The sequence below is a fragment of the Chanodichthys erythropterus genome, chromosome 9, assembly GCF_024489055.1.
Source record: "Chanodichthys erythropterus isolate Z2021 chromosome 9, ASM2448905v1, whole genome shotgun sequence".
NCBI classification, from domain to species: domain Eukaryota; kingdom Metazoa; phylum Chordata; class Actinopteri; order Cypriniformes; family Xenocyprididae; genus Chanodichthys; species Chanodichthys erythropterus.
This window is the reverse complement of record NC_090229.1, coordinates 24,887,369-24,909,268: the sequence shown is the minus strand read 5'-3', so window position 1 is coordinate 24,909,268 and position 21,900 is coordinate 24,887,369. Positions and strand designations below refer to the sequence as shown.

Genomic DNA, 21,900 nt, shown 5'->3' with positions numbered 1-21,900 from the left:
CAAAACTCAAGATATACAGGGGCATTTTTGCATGTCTTATATTAATTAAGCACTATCTCAAGAGCAAGAGTGCCTTTTACCAGAGTATCATCATGATTGAAAATGTGATATCGATTTTATACTACAGTTCAATAAAAACAAAGTAACATTGGGAGTTTGGAGTAACATTTTAGGCACAATATTGTCTGTTTTTGCTTAATTTCTCCAACAAAAATATTGCAAAAGTAGACCTTTGTACAATGAGCACCAGATAGCTGTGCTTCATTACTGAATGAATTTGTGTTTTGAACGAATCAGTTTAATGAAGGATTCAGTGACTCAGTCACATGCTTTGTTCCTGAATGAATCAGCGTTTGAATGAATCGGTTGAGTGAATGATTCATTGACTCAACTCGCTCATTAAGACAGTCACTTGCCGCCATCTACTGACTGTTTGTTACATATTTAAAGTAGCATTTTTTTTAATCATATTTAAATATTAATTTTTTTTAAACCATTAATAGGGTTAATAGAATTCATAGAATTAAGCTGTTTATGTAATTGTAAAGTAGGTTATCATTTACATTTACTTTACATTTCTATATTCAAGATATAATTATTAAAACATTTATTCTCATAGCATTTTTATGCAATTATAATTGCAGTAAGTGATGCCACCTCTAAACTGCATTAAACAGTCTGTGTAAATGCATCTAAATTCAGATTCTGTGCCACTGCTGCAATGCTAAAATGGATTTTGTTGATACTGATTTAATTTAATTGGTAACAATTGATTGTTTTGGTTTTTATTATTTAGTTTGATTAAATGTACGAATTTGACATAAAAGATGATGCATACATCTAATAAGTTTAGGTAAGAAATCCCCTTTTAAAGGCAGCTCAAAAACACAATCAGCAAGAAAAATATTTTCTTATTGACAAAATCCCAAGAAATAATTTGTCAACCCCAAGCATAAGGTATTCATTTTAATTTCTTCAGATCATGAAAAGGTCTTAAAAAGCCTTAAATTTAACTTTAAAAATGTGCAGCAACCCTGCACACATTCGTGTACAGTACCTTCTCCGTAACACTTAAAACCATTAATCTGATTGTCATGTTTCTCTGCAGCTGTTCCTGTATTCAATGCCACAGTGCTGCCACACACAGAAGACATCTGGCACCCCAGGATACGAGAGGTGTGTTAAAACAGAGACCGAAAGAGATGAGAAGTATTTTTTTTACTAAGGAACATTAACGTAAAACCGATAGAGGAACTTATGGTGTGAAACTAATTAAATGAAATGAGGTTGAAAACTAAGGTCTAGAGTGGGTTTTAACAGGGTTGCCCAATAGGATTGTGGATTGAATTGTAAAAAAAACTCTATAGGACCACTACCACTGCAAACATTACTAAAAAAACTGAATGGTTAATAAATAGCATAGCCGGACCCAGGGTTTCAAAGCAGAACGTTGCCTAGAGCATCTCCCTCTACTGGCTTGTCGTCGTTCCACAGTACATCCTGGTGCCATCACTTCCCCAGGTAAATGCCGCACATGTACATAAGATCCAATTACGATGCTCTCGTGCCCATTGTAGGCTTTTCCAAAGGTGGACAGGGGTCATCATAGGCACTCTAATTGCTTCGTATGGGGCTGCGTAGCCACAGACCAGAGTGCAATGCACTGTGTGTTGTGACACATTCCTCCCATAAACATCATTAAAATTTTGAGTGACTTGTGCTACAGTAGACCTCATGTTGGCTCGGAACAGACAGGATAGCCTTTGTTGTCCTCGTATATCAAAGAGCCTTGGGCTCCCAATTTTTCAAATGTTTTTGGATGGATGGATGGATGGATGGATGGATGGATGGATGGATGGATGGATGGATGGATGGATGGATGACAGCTGTGCTGCTTAATATTTTTGTGAAAACTGCTAAATTTTTTCAGGATTCTTTGATTAATAGAAAGTTCAAAAGAACAGCATTTATTTGAAACATAAATCTTCTGTAAAAGGTTTACTGTCACTAGTATATACAATTTTATATAGTAATGTACATATAACTTACAATAAAATGGAATTAACACAAAAATAAAAGTAATAACTGTAGATGCAGACCTCCTTTTGAATAATGCAGTGTAATGCAGTGATAAGTGTGGCTTGAAGGGTTAGTCCACCCAAAAATGAAAATTAAGTAATTTATTACTCACCCTCATGTCGTTCCACACCCGTAAGACCTTTGTTCATCTTTGGAACACAATTTAAGATATTTTTGATAAAATCCGATGGCTCAGTGAGGCCAGAAAGGTACTAAAAACATATTTAAAACAGTTCATGTGAGTACAGTGGTTCAACCTTAATGCTATGAAGTGACGAAAATACTTTTTGTGCACCAAAAAAAACAAAATAACGACTTTATTCAACAATCTGTAGTGATTTCAACTATCTGTAGTGATAGAGATTTCAAAATGTCTTCATAATGTCATAAGTGGTTTGAAATTTCAATGGTTCACCGCTGGGGGGCGTGACTTTGGCAGTTTTATACTCGCTCCGAACCACTGATTTGAAACAAAAGATTTGTAAAGCTTCGAAGCTTCATGAAGCAGTGTTTTGAAATCACCCATCACTAGATATTGTTGAATAAAGTCATTATTTTGTTTTTGTTTTTTGGCGCACAAAAGTATTCTCGTTGCTACATAACATTAAGGTTGAACTACTGTTGTCACATTATTCTGCCCTCGTAAAAGAGTTCCCCTTCTTAACTAGGCAGATAGATAACTCCTTCCACAGGGACGTTGAATTAAAGCATGGATTTATTATGACCACCACTTCAAATATGTGGAACAGAGGAAAACTGAAATACATAAAAAATGAAAAAATAAGTTTCTAAAGAACGTGCATTAAAGAAATTTAACAGTTCAAATAAGGGATAACTGCATATACTATACACATTAATAAAGCAGATGCATGTAACACTGTACTGAAAATAATCTCTCTAAATATGAAATTTGTCCTGAATAACATCACCAATAACAATATAAGATGATGATAACGTTCTTGTAAGCACTTGTAATACTTACAGACAAAGCTTCTTTAAACGATTGCAAAGATGATGAAAGGATTGAAAATAGCTGCTTTAACCGTGTGACTATCAGCATCAACTGAGTAAAACAAGATGGCTGCTATTAAGGTCAGAGGTTACTATCAAAAACATAGAATAGCACCACCTAGTGGCTCAAAAATTAAACTACACTAAAGTACACTGGAAACAGTACACTCCCCGTCTGGTATCTGGTAAGATGCCATCATTAAGCATAATAACATTTATCTATTCAGTCCCAGCAGACAGCAGTAAAACGACGTCCGATATAGGTCGAGGAACACCTTAGACGATCCATCTTTGACCACTTTGACCTCAACTTTCCTTACTTTCCCATCTCTCCCGGGAAATGTCTCTAACACGATTCCCATTGGCCAGTCGTTCCTTTTCGCTTGAATGTTTTTCAGTAGCACAACATCTCCTACTTGGAGATTGGAGCTCTCATTCTGCCATTTTCTACGGTTTTGCAAGGTTGCGAGATATTCCTTTCTCCAGCGATTCCAGAATGTATTGGCCAAGCTTTGGACTTGCCTCCACTGACGAATGAAGAGGTCCCTTTCACCAAATTCTCCTGGTGGAGGAGGAACTGCGGAAGTCTTTTGAGTGAGTAAAGTTGCTGGAGTCAGAATGAAAGGAGCGTCTGGATCTGTAGAAACAGGTACCAGGGGACGAGCATTGACTATAGCTGTGACCTCAGCCATGAAGGTGGTCAAAACCTCATGGGATAATTTTGAAGGTCCAAGTTTTTGTAGCATAGATTCAAGGATCCGTCTTGAAACCCCGATCATACGTTCCCAACTCCCACCCATGTGAGATGAGTGAGGAGGGTTGAACACCCAAGAGCATCCACTGTCACTCAGATACTCTTGTACCCTTCTGTCTTCTGTGACTGACTCCATCTTCAACTCCTTGCATGCTCCAACAAAGTTGGTGCCACAGTCCGACCGCAACTGTTTTGCTGGACCTCGAACAGCAAAGAATCTGCGGAGAGCATTTATAAAGCTGGAGCTATCCATTGACTCTATGACTTCAATATGTATGGCCCTAGTGCTCATACATGTGAACAGCACTGCCCAGCGTTTTGAGTTTGCTTGTCCTCCTCTGGTTCGACGTGAGGTGACCATCCAAGGCCCGAAAACATCTAACCCTACATAGGAGAATGGAGGGTCCATACTGAGCCTTTCAGGAGGTAGGTCAGACATCTTCTGAGTCAAAATCTTTCCCCGCAGTCTGCGACACTGTAAACATTGAAAGATCACACTACTGATGCGTCTCTTACCACCTATAATCCAAAAACCAGCCTCTCTCAATGCACCCTCAGTGAAGATGCGCCCCTGATGTGCAACTTGTTTGTGATAATGTTGAATGAGTAGAGATGTGATGTGACAATGACCAGGGAGAATAAGAGGACACTGTTCGTCCCTCCCAAGGTTTGCTTGTGAAAGGCGTCCACCAACCCTGAGTAAGCCAGATTTATCAATGTAGGGGGATAGATTGAAGAGAGGACTTTGTTTGGAAATCACAGTGCCTACTTGAAGGCATTTCAGCTCCTCTGAGAAGGCTTCTGCTTGTACACTGTGGATAAGAATGGACTTGGCCTTTTCCAGATCTTGGACTGAGCAGGGCTTAACGCATATATGCCACCCCCTGCAAGTGCTCTTGCCGCTATCCTGCTTAAAGGAATGGGTTATGTGCACAAGTCTTGCTATTGCACGAGTTAGCGATCGCCAGCTTGAGAATCTTTCAAATCGTTTGGTGTCCAACTCCTTACTTGAAGTATGTGTAGCACAAGAAGTGACTTGGGGACGTACTTCAATGTCTTCTTCTGGGTCTATCATGCTGAAGAGACTAGTGTCAGTTTCAGGTGATGTCGTCGTAAACAAGAATTTTGGACCAGTCAACCACATACTATGGGGAAGGTCAGCTGCCAAAACTGATCTTGTGGCTTGGTCGGCAGGGTTTTGATCGGTAGGTACGTATTTCCACTGCTCAGGGCATGTAGATTGCCGTATCCTTTGCACCCTGTTGTTAACATACACATAAAACTTCCTGGATTCATTACAGATGTAGCCTAGGACAACCTTACTGTCAGAATAAAAAGTCACAGCATCCAGTTTGTTGTCGATCTCATCTTCAATTGTTTCAGCTATTTCTACAGCCAGAACAGCTGCGCACAGCTCAAGTCTGGGGACAGAGATCTCAGGGCGGGGGGCTAGTTTAGCCTTGCCAAACATAAAACCAACTTCTACATTACCACTTGCATTGGTAACCCTGCTGTAAGCGACAGCTGCAATAGCATTTGTGGATGCATCACAGAAGACGCACATCTCTTTTCTTTGTGCTTGACAGAGAGAGATTGTAGCATACGTGCGGGGAATCTTGACATGCTCAAGCTCTTTTAATGACTCTCTCCAAACCTTCCATTCCTTAAATTTCTCGTCTGGTAGAGGTGTGTCCCAGTCACAAGACTCTGTGGTTAGCGCTCTGAGCAGGAGTCTGCCCTGAATTACGACAGGTGCAGCAAAGCCAAGTGGGTCAAACAAACTGTTGATCGTTGACAGAACCCCACGTCTGGTGTAAGGTCTCAACTGGTCTGCAACCTGGAAGATGAACATGTCTTCAGACATGTCCCAACTCACCCCCAAACTTCTCTGAACTGGTGGGAGGCCAGTGCTCAGATCTAGATTCCTTAACTCCTTTGCAAGATCTTCTGCAGGAAATGATTTCATAACTTCCACTTTATTGGAGGCAATCTTGTGAAGATGTAGATTAGACAGAGCCAGCATTTCCTGAGTGGCCTTGAGCAGCTTGATGGCTTCCTCTTCTGTGGAGAGAGAGATAAGGCCATCATCCACATAAAAATTCCTTTCCACAAAGTGCCTTGCCTCGGATCCATAGTCCTTTTCACCTGCGAGGGCAGCCCTCCTGAGCCCATATATGGCAACTGCTGGAGACGGACTATTACCAAATACATGCACTCGCATCTGGTACTCCAGCACCTTGTTGTCTAAGTCATTGTTGTCATACCAAAGGAAGCGCAGAAAGTTCCGATGCTCTTTTGCGACCACAAAGGAATGGAACATTTGCTGGATATCTGCCATCACTGCCACACGTTCCTTCCTGAACCGCAGCAGAACCCCCAAGAGGCTATTGTTTGCGTTAGGGCCAGTAAGGAGAACATCATTTAATGATACACCTTGATGTCGAGCACTAGAATCGAATACCACCCTTATCTGGCCGGGCTTCTTTGGATGGTACACCCCGAACATTGGCAGATACCAGCACTCTTCATTATTCTGCAATTGTGGTGCCAACTCTGCATGCTTATTCTCAAATATCTTACGCATAAAATCCACAAAGTGTTCCTTTACTTCGGGGTGTGTTTTTAGTTTGCGAGTCAGTAACGTGAGCCGGTTGTTGGCTTGAACCTTGTTATTTGGAAGGCGTTGCCGTGGGCTACGGAACGGAAGTGGGGCAACCCAGCTATTTGACTCATCCTGATGGAATTCTCTTTCCATAATCTTCAGGAAGGCAAGATCATCCATAGAGGGAGCTGGTTTATCGTCATACTTTGTGTGGCAGAAAACTGACTCTCCTATCGGACATTCATTATGCATCAGCAAACTGCTCTGTTTAGGGTTCAGAGTGGAGGATTTCTGTGGCTCATTGTGAAGATTGAAAAAGTCCTTTACATGCATACTGTTTGGACATGGACTCATGTAGCTGGGGCGCCCATTTCCTAAAATATGAGTTTTGAAAACATCAACTGATGAAGGCTTGTGAGCTCCGTTAAGGCATACATCTCCAACTATCACCCACCCAAGGGCCAACCTCTGTGCAAAGGGAGCATATTGTGGTCCGTTGCATTGCTCCAGCACCTTGTGTGCCTGAATGAGGTCTCTTCCGAGAAGAAGCAAAATTTTGGCCTTTGGATCTAGACATGGAATCTTGGAGGCTACTGATTTTAAGTGGTTGTGGTATTTTGCAGCCTCTGGAGTAGGAATCTCTGCTCTGTTGTTTGGGATGAGGTTGCATTCAATAAGTGATGGAAGAGCAAGGCGTGTCTGTTCATCAAAAGACTCCACCATAAAACCTTCAGCTCTACGCCCTTCAGCTTCTGTGATGCCTGCACACGTCCTAAGTGTGTAAGGTGCTGTATTGTCTGCAACATTAAACATCTCGAAGAAGGCAGATCTTGCCAGAGATCTATTACTCTGATCATCTATGATTGCATAAACCTTTTGTTTGTTCTGAGGCTCACCTTTTGGATACACATTTACCAGGCAGATCTTTGAGCAGGATTTTCCGCTGCTATGATCTCCACATACTTGTGTGCAGGTGGATGTGGCGACTGGGGAAGGAGGCTCTTCTTGCTCCCCGCCATAGTTTGTAGAGGGATTGGTATCCTCCTTTTTTGACCAGGGGGCTGGGCCATTGTGAAGTGCGGCTATATGCTTGTTGCTGTCGCATTCAGAGCACTGGATTATTGCCTTACAGTCTTTTGCCTGGTGTGTAGTTGAGGAGCAGCATCTAAAACATATCGAGTTCTCTCTGAGGTAAGCTTTATGCGTTCCTGCAAAGTCTTTTCCCTGAAACCTCTACACTTTCTAAGGGGATGTGGCTTTTTATGGATTGGACATTGTCTGTTGAGGTTGTCACTTGCCTTGTTAGATTCATCCCTTTGTGTGGCATTGTCTATTTCTGTTTTGTGAACGGTGATGGTAGTTCTGATTGCCTTTGTTGAAAATCTATCTCCTTTAAATGATGTAGCATTATGCATACTCATGTTAAAGCTGTGATCATTTCTCATGCGGGCCTCACAACAAATGAAATCGCAAAAGAATGAAAAGGGGGGGAAGCTGACACCATACTCATGCTTGTAACGAGTTCCCTGCAACATCCATTTCTCTTGTAGACTGTATGGGAGTTTCTCTAGAATGGAGCTGATGCCTCGTGCAGTATCCAGGAAGGTCAAGCCAGGTAGATAGCCTTCAGTTTTGGCTGCCCGCAACTCAAGAAGTAGGTCTCCTAGCTCTCTGAGACGTAGAGGGTCTTTGTTAGACAGCTTTGGGAAACGTTCAAGTTTGTTAAAGAGAGCTGCCTCAATGGCTTCGGCAGAGCCATAGCATTCCTCCAGCCGTGACCAGACCATGCCGAGGCCAATGTCTGGATGATTGATGTGGACTGATCTGATGCGCCTTGCTTGTTCAGTAGAATCTGGGCCAAGCCATTGTATAAGTAAGTCTAGTTCTTCACTAGGCTTAAGATCAAGTCCCTCAATAGCATTGCAAAAGCTGGACTTCCAGGCCCAATAGTTCTCCGGCTTATCATTAAATCTTGAAAGTCCACCTGTCAGAAGATCACGGCGAGCCAGGAACTTTGCAAGCTCAAACACATCTGAGCGAGCAGTATGAGACTCCTTGTGATGAGAGGGTGAGCAGCTTGTCAATTTAATGTTGTGTCTAGGAGACGATGCATCATGTAATGCAGAATTAAACTGTGATGTGTTCCCACCTGCATGTTTGTAGGATTCAGCATGAATCTGCATGGTGTGGGAGCTGAGGGGTGTTACAGTGTGTGCAAGGTCACGAGTTGGAGGCTGTCTCTCTGGCAAGTCCTGAAAAGGGCTACTCTGCACGAAAGGTTCAGGCTGTGGCAGATCAACACAGTATGGAGCTAATGGCTTGTCTGCAAGCATTGGTATCTGTACCTCTTTATATTTATGCTGATCTTCTACATATTTCTCAGTCCTTTTCAATGAATCATTTGAAGAATGACACTCTTTGCCTTCAGACAGCCGTTCAGTGTCCCCTATTTCTGCAGCTGCCTCAAACACTGATGCTTCAGCTGCAGCAGCTTCTGCTTCTCTTTGTTGGTGGAGTGCATTCAGTGTAGCCTCCAAACGAGTCTCCTCTACTTTAAGCTGTGCTTGTACTTGAGCTTGTTTCACTCTCACCTCTATCTCCTTTTGCGCGTACGTGGCTCTAGTCAGTGCTGCTTCTGCCTTTGCGCGAGCCTCCAATGCGGCTACACTTGCTGCTGACTTGCTTGAGCGTCTTGATGATCGCGAACACACTGATCTGGTTTTCAGACTATGTTTCTCTTTCGAAGACATTCTGAAGTGAAAGCAGAACTTGAAATCCTATTCACTGATGCAGCAATCAATGTTAATTGTCTTTTTACTATTCTGCCCTCGTAAAAGAGTTCCCCTTCTTAACTAGGCAGATAGATAACTCCTTCCACAGGGACGTTGAATTAAAGCATGGATTTATTATGACCACCACTTCAAATATGTGGAACAGAGTAAAACTGAAATACATAAAAAATGAAAAAATAAGTTTCTAAAGAACGTGCATTAAAGAAATTTAACAGTTCAAATAAGGGATAACTGCATATACTATACACATTAATAAAGCAGATGCATGTAACACTGTACTGAAAATAATCTCTCTAAATATGAAATTTGTCCTGAATAACATCACCAATAACAATATAAGATGATGATAACGTTCTTGTAAGCACTTGTAATACTTACAGACAAAGCTTCTTTAAACGATTGCAAAGATGATGAAAGGATTGAAAATAGCTGCTTTAACCGTGTGACTATCAGCATCAACTGAGTAAAACAAGATGGCTGCTATTAAGGTCAGAGGTTACTATCAAAAACATAGAATAGCACCACCTAGTGGCTCAAAAATTAAACTACACTAAAGTACACTGGAAACAGTACACACATGAACGGTTTTAAATCTATTTTGAGTACCTATCTGGGTGTTTGAAGGTCTAAGTTAACTTGCTCTCAATCTGTGGTGTATGAAGTACTTGAAAACCATACTTGAGTAAAAGTATAGATATCTTACCAGAATTTTTTTTTTATATTAAACGTACTTAAGTATTGAAAGTAAAAGTATAAGTAAATGTAAAATACAAAAGGAGCAAAAAAATGTATTATTAAAAATTGTTCTATACACAGTTTGAGCAGCAAGATTGTGTTCAGTTTTAACTTTCTTACATTTTTGTTTCTTTGAATTAAAAAAATGGCTAAATGTTTGTAAATTTTAAATATAAAAAATACTAATATATTAATTATACATTGATCATTCATGTTAATTCATAGTGCATTATAACTAATGTAAGAGACTTTAAAATGTTAAAATGTAAATGTTGAAATTAACAATGAACAATACTTTTATTAACCTTATTTAATGTAACAAATGGACTCTTATTGTAAAGTGTTACCATTTCATATAAATCCAAACAGTCATGCTTAAAAATTACCATCTTTACACACAAAGGCATAGGTCTATATAGGTATACCTTCACACATCATTTGCCTCTATTTTAAAAAACTTGATGGCTATCTAATCAAAATATGTGTTACAGCACCGATTAAAAAAGAACTGAAACGGAATACATTTCTGATTTGTTTTCTGTCGCTGCATGATGAGGATACAGTTTAAATATGCAATTTCGCTGAATAATTAATGCATAACGGCGAACAAATGGTTATAAACGAATGCAAATGTATGCTAACAATTGTGACATTAAACAGTTGCTGCTTTTGTCACATTGTTTTAACCGCTTGAGGTACTATTAAAGTTAGCATCCGACAGCCCCGATGGCAAACATACTACTGATCTCCTCTAATGCAGCATCTAGTCAACAAACTAATTACTTATTTAATAATTACTGATATGAAAACAAGTACTGTGTGTACACTGTATAACATACCGTTTTGTTGTTTGAAGTGTCCCGCTCTGTGCAGCACGCAGCTTCACATCACATGTCAAAACAAACTCATCAGTGATAGTTTTTATTTCACCTCTAGAGGCGCTCTCGTACTTTATAATTAATGACAGCGCACTTTTCTCAGCCGCTCCGGCAACGGACGTAACCCAGAAAATGAAATCAACCGCGGATGTGCGAGCACTTGTTTGCACATGCTTGCTTGCAGTCTGTGTTCTTCCGACTTTGTTTTGAAGTAAGTAGCGAAAATACTTTGGCAAAAAGTAGCAGAGTAAAATTTTACATTTTATTTAGGAAATGTAGTGGAGTAAAAGTAAAAGTTGACAGAAATATGAAAAGTAAAGTACAGATTCTCCCAAAAAATACTTGCGTACTGTAATGAAGTATTATTACTTTGTTACATTACACCACTGCTCTCAATACAGGCCTCATTGGATTTTATCAAAAATATCTTAATTTGTGTTCCGAAGATGAACGACAAAGGTCTTACGGGTGTGAATCCCTTTAAGTGTTCTAATACTTTTTATGGCCACTATAAATATTGCTTGAATGCTACATGCGTACATTTTTGTTTTTTGTTTTTTGTTTGTCCTTTAAGAGATGTTTGTGTAAACAGATTTAATATTGATCTGGCCTAAACGGTGACAGACATGTAGATTAATCAACTTAAGCTGAATTAGATTAAATGGAGCTTTGGCTGTCTGGAGGACTTGTCAATGACACTTTGACATTAATGGCTTTTAACCTTTACTACGTTTTTGTAGATTTCTCTCTTTTTCTTCTTTGTTTGGTTCTTTTAGATTGTTTGTATGATTACATTTACCCACTACCTCTTTCTCTTTCTCTCTCTGTAGATCCAGGGTGCCATAATAGTCTCATCTCTAATAGAGGTGGTCATAGGGGCCTTAGGTTTGCCAGGTGTCCTGTTGAAGTACATCGGGCCCCTCACCATCACCCCTACTGTCACTCTCATCGGACTCTCAGGCTTCAGGGCTGCTGGAGAGAGGGCAGGAAAACACTGGGGCATTGCCATGCTGTGAGTACGGCTCGCACACAAACGTTTGACTGTGTATGTAACCAATCTCTGTGGACTCAGCGTCTAAACTCTCTCCCCTTATTTAAACAGAACCATATTCCTGGTGCTGCTGTTCTCTCAGTATGCACGTAACATCCAGCTGCCGCTCCCCATCTACAAATCTAAAAAAGGCTGGACGTCTTATCGTTTGCAGCTGTTCAAGATGTTCCCAGTGAGTTTCTCCACATTAATCCAAGATAAGAAAGCTCATAAAGATGTAGAGAATATATTGAAAGTACCTGTTATAAGTTTGGAAACTTTAATGTCTTTGAATTATGCTGTATTTATTTAATCAAAAATACTGTAAAAACAGTAATATTGAGAAATATTATTACAAATTAAAATAACTGTTCCTATTTGAATATATTTTAAAATCTAATTTATTCCTGTGACGCAAAGCTAAATTTTCAGCATCATAACTCCAATCTTGAGTGTCACATGATCCTTCACAAATCATTATAATATGTTGATTTGCTGCTGAAGAAACATTTCTTATTATCGATGTTGAAAACAGTTGTTGCTTAATATCTGTGTGTAAATGGTGATACCTTTTTTTAGGATGCTTTGATGAATGGAAAGTACAGCATTTGCTTGCATTTATTAAATAACATTGTAAATGTCTTCACTGTCACTTTTGATCAATTTAATGCATCCTTGATGAATAAAAGTATTAATTTCTCTCTTTTTAATCTTAAAACAAATGTTTGAATGGTATCATTGTTTCCACAAAAATGTTAAGTAGCAAAAACTGTTTTCAACATTGATAATAATAATAATAATAATAATAATAAATGTTTTTGAGTATCAAATTAGCATATTAGAATGATTTCTGAAGGATCATGTGACACTGAAGACTGGAGTAATGCTGCTGAAAATTCAGCTTTGACATCACAGGAATAAATTACATTTTTACATTTATTAATAGAAATCAATTATTTTAAATTGTGATATGTAATGGTAGTAGCTAAAATTAGATTACAATATTCCCTGTTTTTATTATTTTTATTATTGTTGTTGTTTTTATTGTGTATGTTCACGTGATCATCTCAGATTAATTTTTTCTGTGCAAATGTTGCTTTCTTTAATGTATTGACAGGTCTATTTTTGGGACATGTTTTGATCTAGATCTCCAGAATATATGTATTGCATCTTTTATTTCCAAAATGATCCAAATTCCCATGAGTGGAATTATCATGATCATTAGTAGTCTGGTGTCTGCAGATCCCAGTAGCGTGAGTTGGCACTTTCAGAGTCTTGGCACAGCTAGTAATCCGCCGTTAGCTCTGATGACAGCCGTAATTACCCTGCTGTTTCAGAGATGGGGTCTTTTTGGCCTGGGTTTTTAAATAGAAGCACAGCAGACAATGACATGGCAATGAAAGTGAGCGTGGGTTGCAGATAGCGGCAAGCCAAAATACACAGATTGATCCTTGACAATGATTTGTCATTGCAGTGTTGTCTGCTGGTGTGAAGGTTAGTGAAGGAGGTTGGATAACATGTCTGGCTTTGTGTTCAGCAGTCTGGCTTACTCATCAGAATTTAGCTTGAGTTTTTGTTTTTTGTTTTAAAGTTGTTGGGCTTCTCTCTCTTTCTGTCTCTCTGTAGATCATCATGGCTATCCTTGTGTCATGGTTTCTGTGTTTCATCTTCACGGTGACTGACGTGTTTCCTCCTGAGAAGGACAAATATGGGTTCTACGCCCGAACAGATGCTCGACAGGGCATCCTGGCAGCCGCTCCCTGGTTTAAGATACCCTACCCATGTAAGTGTTTGTTATTAGGTTTGTTGTTAGCTGCTTTTTTTTACAAGGGAAATAAGGCAGCCTCACAGGTATCCTTTATGGTAGGGGTGAAAAAAGTAGATAAAGAAGAAAAGATAGCGGGCAGGAAAATGATTTCCTTTCATACTGAAAATTGTCAATGATTACACCTTCTCTCTCTACACTGGACACGACCGTTGTCGCTCGCGTCGCAACAGCTGTCTACACCGGACACGACAAAGCACCCATTGCACAGCATTTGTCCTTCGTGTCAGTACGTCATAAGGCAGGAACACACCAAGCCGACACTGACAAACTAGTGGCGATGAAATCAGACTGCGAGGTTGGCTCACGTCGGCAGCGTCTGTGTCCAAAGTTGTCCTGACATACCAAACCAACGCTCAACAGCTGACGGCCAAGTAGCACGTCCGTTCTGCGCCTGTGTGACATTAAATGCTTTTCCGAACCAGCAGGTGGCAGTATATGAACAGCCAATCAGAATGATCAGATGGCCCGACAAGCTCCGACGCCAATTCAACATTTCGAATCGGCCGAAAAAAAGCTGACGAGGACCAACTTCAGCCGACGGTGCAGAACACACTGAGAAAACTTGAGAAAACTCGGCCGACGAACAAAAACTGCCTGAGAGCCGTTGGCTTGGTGTGTTCCTGCCTATAAATAGAACAAGGCATCGGTTTACTGTTGGAGATTTGTCGTTCACGTCGCGCCACATCCAATGTAGACAATATTACTGATTATAATGGGTTGCGTCGCATCGCGCCGCTCGCGTCCGGTGTATACACGGCGTTAGTGTCAAATAAAAATGTTGTTTTATGCAATATTTGTGTTTTCTATTTACTTTTGTGTTAAAGTATGCTGTTAATGTAGCAACATGTTAACACCTAGTCATTTGTTAATTGAGCCAGTGTGGCATGTGGAGTTGTTCACTATGTAGATTGCTCCATGACATTTAAGATGCTGCCTATGTAGGCAGCTCACTAGGTTTTGGAGATAAGTGTTATATATGAGCAACCATCCGTTCTTACAGTTACACTCATAATATTTCTGTATACTAATATATATATATATATATATATATATATAATATGACTGATTGTGTGTTCTAGTCCAATGGGGGTTGCCCACAGTGTCAGCAGCAGGGGTGATTGGGATGCTGAGTGCTGTGGTTGCCAGTATCATAGAGTCCATTGGAGACTATTACGCCTGTGCCCGTCTCTCCTGTGCCCCTCCTCCACCTGTACATGCCATTAACAGGTACAACACAAAGACTGATAAGACATCTAGCATGTGCTAATTTAATTCGCTCCACATTCCCATAATGGAATCTCTTTTTCCCCAGAGGGATCTTTATGGAGGGCATTTCCTGTGTCCTCGATGGTGTTTTTGGGACAGGAAATGGCTCCACATCTTCTAGCCCAAACATTGGAGTGCTAGGCATCACAAAAGTAGGATCTTTTTCTATTTACCCTCTCTTATATTTCTTTTGTGCATTTACTTACAATGAAGGAAACAAAAATATCAGTTAATTCATCAACAATGCTTGGCTTCAAGGAGCTGGATAGTAAAAGCACATACAGAGAACAGCCCATGTGGCACACAGCACATAGCAGCATGTGTTAGACTGACCCTCAGTGACTGCAGTGGATCATTAGCACCCTAAAGACCTTAAATACTGAAGAGAGCTGCTCAAGTTGCCAGCGAACTTCATTGAAGAAATAAGCTCTGGCTATGTACTCCCACAGGGCCATTCCCACAGGAACTATTACACACCCTACTACTACTAATAAGCCCATTACTTTGATTTTAATAATTTTAGTATTACAGTTGCATTCAGAATTGCTGTGATGACGCATTAATCACTGGAGTTTGGGAATTAAATTAAATATCATCTTATTCATGGACACTACCATTCATAATTTGGGGTCATTAAGATTTTTTTTTTTTTCTTCTAAAGAAATTAATACTTTTGTTCTTTAAGGATGCATTAAATTGACAAAAAAGACAATGTATAATGTTACAAACTATTTATATTTCAAATAAATGCTGTTCTTTTTAAATTTTATATTCATCAAAGAATCCTGAAAAAAAATTTATCACAGTTTCCACAAAAGTATTAAGCATTGCGACTGTTCAACATTGACAATAATAATAATTTAAAAAAAAAAAATGTTTCTTGAGCAGCAAATCAGCATATCAGAATGATTTCTGAAGGATCATGTGACACCATAATGAGTAATGATGCTAAAAATTAAGCTTTACACAGGAATAAATTACATTTTAAAATATATTAAAATAGAAACACTTATTTTAAATTGTAATATTTCAGATATGTTCAAATATTACTGTTTTGACTGTATTTGTGATCAAATAAATACTTCCTTAGTATTTACATTACAACATTAGCATTAAATGAAAATAAATTAGGGGCTTTCTTCACTCTCTGTGTTTTATTGTGTAGGTGGGCAGCAGGCGGGTTATTCAGTATGGTGCAGCACTGATGCTACTACTAGGAATGGTGGGAAAATTCAGTGCTCTATTCGCATCTTTGCCGGACCCAGTTCTGGGAGCGCTGTTCTGCACGTTATTCGGCATGATCACTGCCGTTGGCCTTTCTAATCTGCAGTTTGTGGATCTCAACTCGTCCCGCAACCTGTTTGTCCTTGGCTTCTCAATCTTCTTCGGCCTGGTCCTGCCCAGCTACCTCAAAGAAAACCCCCTAGTCACTGGTAGAGGCACAAACACGAATACATAAATACATACTTTGATGGGAAACGGTTACATTTGCGTCTTGAGGAATACTGTGAGCATCCTTATTTTTTCTTCCATCATAGGTATAGTGCAGATAGATCAGGTGCTGAACGTTCTGCTTACAACTGCCATGTTTGTAGGAGGTTCTGTGGCGTTTGTGCTGGATAATACTATTCCTGGTAGGTGCAAATCTCATAATACACTCATAAAAAAATGTTTGTTTAAAGCTCTGTTTGTTTTTAGTCTGTGTCCAATGAATTTTTGGCGCAAATTCATGTAATTTAGTAGCTCGCATCCTTGAAAATAATGAAACTATGAGGTTTCAAATTATACATGAACTACAGCAAGTACAGCAAACAATTTCCCAGTTTCTGTTTGTTAACAAAATGGTGGTTAATGTGGTAACATTGTAATAACAAGGTAATAACATGGTAAACATTCAAATATTTGCTTATTTACATAGTTCTTTTATCAAATACAATATGGTTTTAGTTGAAATTTTAAGTTATGAATGTTTTATAAGCTTGTAAATACCGCTGGATCAAAACTGACCTGGTAATGCAAAAGCTGTATGCAGATTTTTAATGCATTGTGAGGACCTTTTTTTTTTACTTTTGTATGATAGAGTTATTTGCTCTGTTTAATCACCACTTAATGAAATTATAATGTTAAGACTTCTATAGTACTATATAAAGTAGAGCTGCATGATTTGGCCAAAAAGTTAAACTGTAAAGTTACAATATTACTTTTTTATAATACAACACTTTATAATGCAATACTAATATTTATCCCTTTATAATTTCTTCATTTTCACATTATTTGGGCAGAAAAGCTTCTCTTCTGTTGACAAGTTTACTTCTCGTTACAATTTTGAGAAGATGGTTTGCGTGTGTTGCGTTTTCAAATGCACATTATAAGTGACCCAATCTCAGCAGATGCAGAGATGTGTGGAACAACATTTACTGTGAATAAAGCCTCTTGAAAGCAGACTGGATCATGGGCGGCTCGCGTGTAAAAGAATGCAGTGCCATGTTTCATTCTAAAACGCACAGTACATTAACGAATTAAATCCCAGCCTTTGCAATTTGAAAACAGCACGAAGCCATTTTACAATTCTAAACTTTTTTTTTTCCTCTTGTTGGTTATGTTTTAGTTAATTCTATTTCTATATTATCCCAGGCACCCCGGAGGAAAGGGGCATCCGTAAGATGAACCGTGGAAACAGCGTATCTAAACGGGAGAGAATGGAGTCTTACGACCTTCCGTTTGGTATGGATTTCCTGCGGCGCCATCGCATTTTCAAGTACCTCCCGATCAGCCCCACTTTCGCTGGCTACCAATGGGGCATCTTCACCCATGGCTGCCATGAATGCCATGTCAGGAGAGAGGACGAAATGCCAACAAAGCCAGAACTGGGAGAAAGTGGGGTATAGTGTTTGTCATAGATGGTTTTCACAAGGCTTCATTCCACCCAGTCAGTGAAATCTGCAATCCAGTCCCTTAATAAACAGCCAGCTACAAACTTTTTTTCATCCCACAATCCTTTAAAAACTCTATCCTTTTTGATCCACTCATCAAGTTTGTCATCAACACTAAAGTTGGTTTCTTATATGTTAATATGGCTGCTGAAAACTCTGACAGCGCAGCAGCTCGGGAGCAGATCTGAAGGTGTCTCCATGACAACAGCGAGTGGATGCAATGCAGGATGTACTTGTTCATCTCTTTCTGTGTGGGAGGATATGACAACAGAGATTTGATAGATGGAAAATCACTTTATAAAACCTACCGAATTTCCAATATCAGTGTTCCTTTTTTTGGCTGACCTGAACCGCTCCGTCTGCACAAAGCATCAGTATGTAGATAATTGGATGTGTTTGAAAATAAATGACGTACTAATGAGTGCCTGCGTGCACACGGTGGCCACTGTCACACACCTTCACGTTCACAACACACACGAACATGTCCATACTCGCTTTATGCATGACGCAGTCCTGGATCCCGTTAAAGCGAGTGGATCGTTGAGGTTTACTTAGTGATGCAAGGTTATTGTGCTTTATGTTTGAATTGCACTGCTTGAATTAACGCACAAAATGTAGTTTGCTTGTTCCTAATTTAACTTCCAGTGTCCGACTCTTGCTTCCAAACGCGCAAGTACTTAAAATGAAATGAAATTTAAGTCCCAATGCCTTAAATGTAAGGAAAATGATTCAGTCATACAAATTTGTTTTAGCCATGTCATTTATGTGGTTAGCTAGCTGCTGTTTTGTTAAATAGTTAATGTTGAAGGGGGCTTTTCTTATCACCAGTTATAAGTACTGTTTTTTGCCACCTCGAAATTGTAGTGATTGCAAGTTTCAGAGGCGTACACTAGCTATGCAGTAGGTAAAATGACGCGAAAGACGAATGTATCAGTGCATGGTTTGCAAAAGAAGGAAGACTGGAATGGAAAAACTTGGTTGCACTCAGGCAGTCCCTTTGAAAAATGGTGGGGAAAAGATTTTTTGTCAGAATCTATTGAGCCCTCCTTTGGGCGCCACATTTTTGGTCTGTCATTTGTTTGATTATAAGTGGCACTTGCTCACTGCTGGTCAAGTGAATGTGGTTTATAATGTAGATCCCACAAGCACTGCAGAAGTGGTTGTTTTTGGGCACAAAGGAAGGGCGGCGATGGGCATTTAGTTGGCATCTATTGACAGGCGCTGCAACTGTATAGATCCTATTAAAGGGTTAGTCCGCCAAAAAATGAAAATTCTGTCATCATTTGTCACAAAAGAAGATATTTTGATTGTCGGTATCCAAACAGTTGATGGACCAATTTTTTTTTTTTTTCTCCATACTATGGAAATCAACTGTTTGGTTCTTTTGTGTTCAGCAGAAGAAAGAAACTCAAACAGTTTTGGAACAACTTGAGGGTGAGTAAATGATGCAAGAATGTTCATTTTTGGGTGAACTATCCCTTTAAGGCCAATTCGCACTGCACCGACAGACACCGACCAATGACAAGATGCATCGACGGCTTTTGACGGATCCGTGCGTTACCCCATTGAACGTCTTTGTCGAGTCACGGAACGTTTGAGAAGTGACGTAATCTGCTGATTGTTCACGTTGGTCGCCGTTTGTCAAATTGGCCTTTATACTGCATTATGACAGTAATTGCTATTCATTACTGTTTAGTTGTAACTATAAAGTTGATGCTTTACAGTAACATATAGCCAACAATACAAAAAGTCTTTAAATACACTATCAGTTATTGTTAAACGACTGAAACCCATTTTTGAGCATCTGCAATTTCAGTCTGTCATTGGAGACTCTGATGTCGTGACTGTTGACATCAGGGGTCATGAAAGAGCCTTACTTGGTTTAATAGTGTGCAGTTGTGCTTTCACCTCTGTGATAACTTCACTTACAGCTCCATCTGATGGTTGTATCTGTATCAGAGGCTTGCCATCTCATACTGTATCTACTTCAGATGCAGTTTCTTTTGTTGGTGTGTAATTTATTTATTTATATGTACTACGTCTACTATCTACTTTGTCCTTTACTGCCTGTAAGATTGAAAGCAGGAAATGGGAGAAATATCTCTCCTTTCTAAATGTTTGAAGTTGTGCGTGTCGCAGCTGCTTATATTACCACAGTCTGAATATTTACAACATAACTGGTGCTTCCTCAGTGGTTCATTCCAACTAACATGTTTGAGTTTTCTGTCTGTGTCTCTCACTCTAGCTGATCTGTAATACAGCCTTCTGATCTGATGTTGGTTTGTTAGATTTTCTTTTGTCACTTTGTTTTAACCCGAAAACCCTAATTATGCAAGGACCATTTCACTTGGTAACAATGTTACAACTGTTACTTTGTTTTCAGCCTTATGTCTTTTTTTTTTAAAGTTCTGTGCATTATATCACAGAGTGTTTTAACTTGTTTGAGAATATTTAAGTGACAGTATTTGGGACCTAAAAGCCAGATCTGAGTGCTTTATAAAAGGCGATAATAAATTACTTATTGATTAGTGAACACTTGGAACGGAGTGCTGCAGTAATTGAGTAGAATAACATTTAAAATCCAAATTATGTTAAAACATACAACATACTGTATGTCATAAGGTATCCATTACTATAGCACTATTTGTTCCTAAAAGATTTTATTTTAAAACATTTAGCACTCTGAAGTGTGGTCTAATGATTGTCTGAGAATCCAAAGTAAATGCAACAGAGAAAGTGTGCAGTTTGCCTCTAAAGCCCCTTCTGTTCACACCGATAGTGCTTGCAGTGTTGTCAGTTCTCATCTCCAAACTATTTTATCCTTAAATAGTTTATTGTATTGTTATTGAAAACAGAATATGACCACTTATGAAGACCTTTTACATCCTGTGCTGTTTATCTGTTAATCGTAAAAGTTTCTATGGCAATGACATACATACTTATTTGTCCAGTGATGAGGATTATATATATATATATATATATATATAAGTTGATTTTAAAAGAATTTTAACATCTGTCTTTGGCCAATATTCACTATTATTATTATTATTATTATTATTATTATTATTATTATTATTATTATCACTTAATATTGATGCTACATATGGTTTTGATAACACAAGCAGTTGTGATGAATCCCAGTGTCCACTGAGATTTAAAGGTTGTAATGGGTCTTAATAAAATGGTGGCACGTGATTAGAAGAAAGATAACCCTTCAATTATTTTGAAGGGGTATATCTGAAGAATATACTTGGTCTATATCAACAGTAATATCTTTTTAATGTTTTAGTGTTTTTTTTTTTTTTTTTTTACATTTTGTTTTTACAGACAAAAAATAAGATGTTTGGAAAAAATGCTTTTAATCTTAAATCATCATGCTGCAAAGCGCACTATTTTGTTACATTATTATTTAAGAGTACAACAAATTCGTTGTTGTTGTTGTTGTTTTTTTGTTTTTAAATCTGTAGTTTGATTGAATATTTTTGTTAACTAGACTGTTTTCATATTGTATTTTTCTAACATTACTTCCTGTTCATGTTAATAGATTTAGAAAGAGGTGCAATGCTTTGAGACTATTATAAATATAAGAATATATATATTAAGTGCAGAATGTGCTCTATTCTTGGACCAGCCATTGCAACTCCTGTTAGTAGAAACAGCAGAAATTGTTTTGTTCCATCTTCCTAAAGATATTTAATAAGATGTTTCTGAACAAATCATGATGTCTTTTGTCTTTTTTTTTTTTATTTGAGTGCATTTGTTTGGGTGTATGAGTGCTTATGTGTGTGAGAAAAAAGAAAGAAAAAAAAGGAACCATTAATATTGCTGTGTGGTTACACGATTCAAACACCCACACAATCTTACAATCTAAGTAAAAATGAATCGGCTTTGTCTATTAAACCATGCGAGATGTCATGTAATATTTTCAGCTACACAGTATCATTATTTCTCTCTTGCAATAATTCAAATTATCACATAAGTACTGGGATAAA

The 21,900-nt window shown here is 38.7% G+C and overlaps 2 protein-coding genes across 3 annotated transcripts in view; one reads left to right on the top strand and one right to left on the bottom strand.

Annotated features, from left to right (window-relative positions):
* The window catches only part of slc23a2 (solute carrier family 23 member 2), a 57,673-nt gene extending 35,773 nt beyond the window's left edge, over positions 1-21,900 (top strand). For both annotated transcript variants that reach the window (XM_067395125.1, XM_067395126.1), the window contains 9 exons: positions 1,109-1,176; positions 11,682-11,863; positions 11,954-12,074; positions 13,508-13,664; positions 14,789-14,936; positions 15,022-15,127; positions 16,141-16,408; positions 16,514-16,609; positions 17,610-21,900. In XM_067395125.1, the coding sequence (XP_067251226.1) occupies positions 1,109-1,176; positions 11,682-11,863; positions 11,954-12,074; positions 13,508-13,664; positions 14,789-14,936; positions 15,022-15,127; positions 16,141-16,408; positions 16,514-16,609; positions 17,610-17,863 (1,400 nt within the window). In that variant the 3' untranslated portion in view covers positions 17,864-21,900. The remainder of the gene's footprint in view (positions 1-1,108; positions 1,177-11,681; positions 11,864-11,953; positions 12,075-13,507; positions 13,665-14,788; positions 14,937-15,021; positions 15,128-16,140; positions 16,409-16,513; positions 16,610-17,609) is intronic.
* On the bottom strand, positions 3,306-9,783 carry LOC137026722 (uncharacterized). The gene is made up of 3 exons (XM_067394156.1): positions 9,617-9,783; positions 7,686-9,390; positions 3,306-7,611 (listed from the first exon to the last, which is right to left on the bottom strand). Exons 2-3 carry the CDS (start codon positions 9,194-9,196, stop codon positions 3,306-3,308), a joined length of 5,817 nt encoding a protein of 1,938 aa, XP_067250257.1. The 5' UTR covers positions 9,197-9,390; positions 9,617-9,783.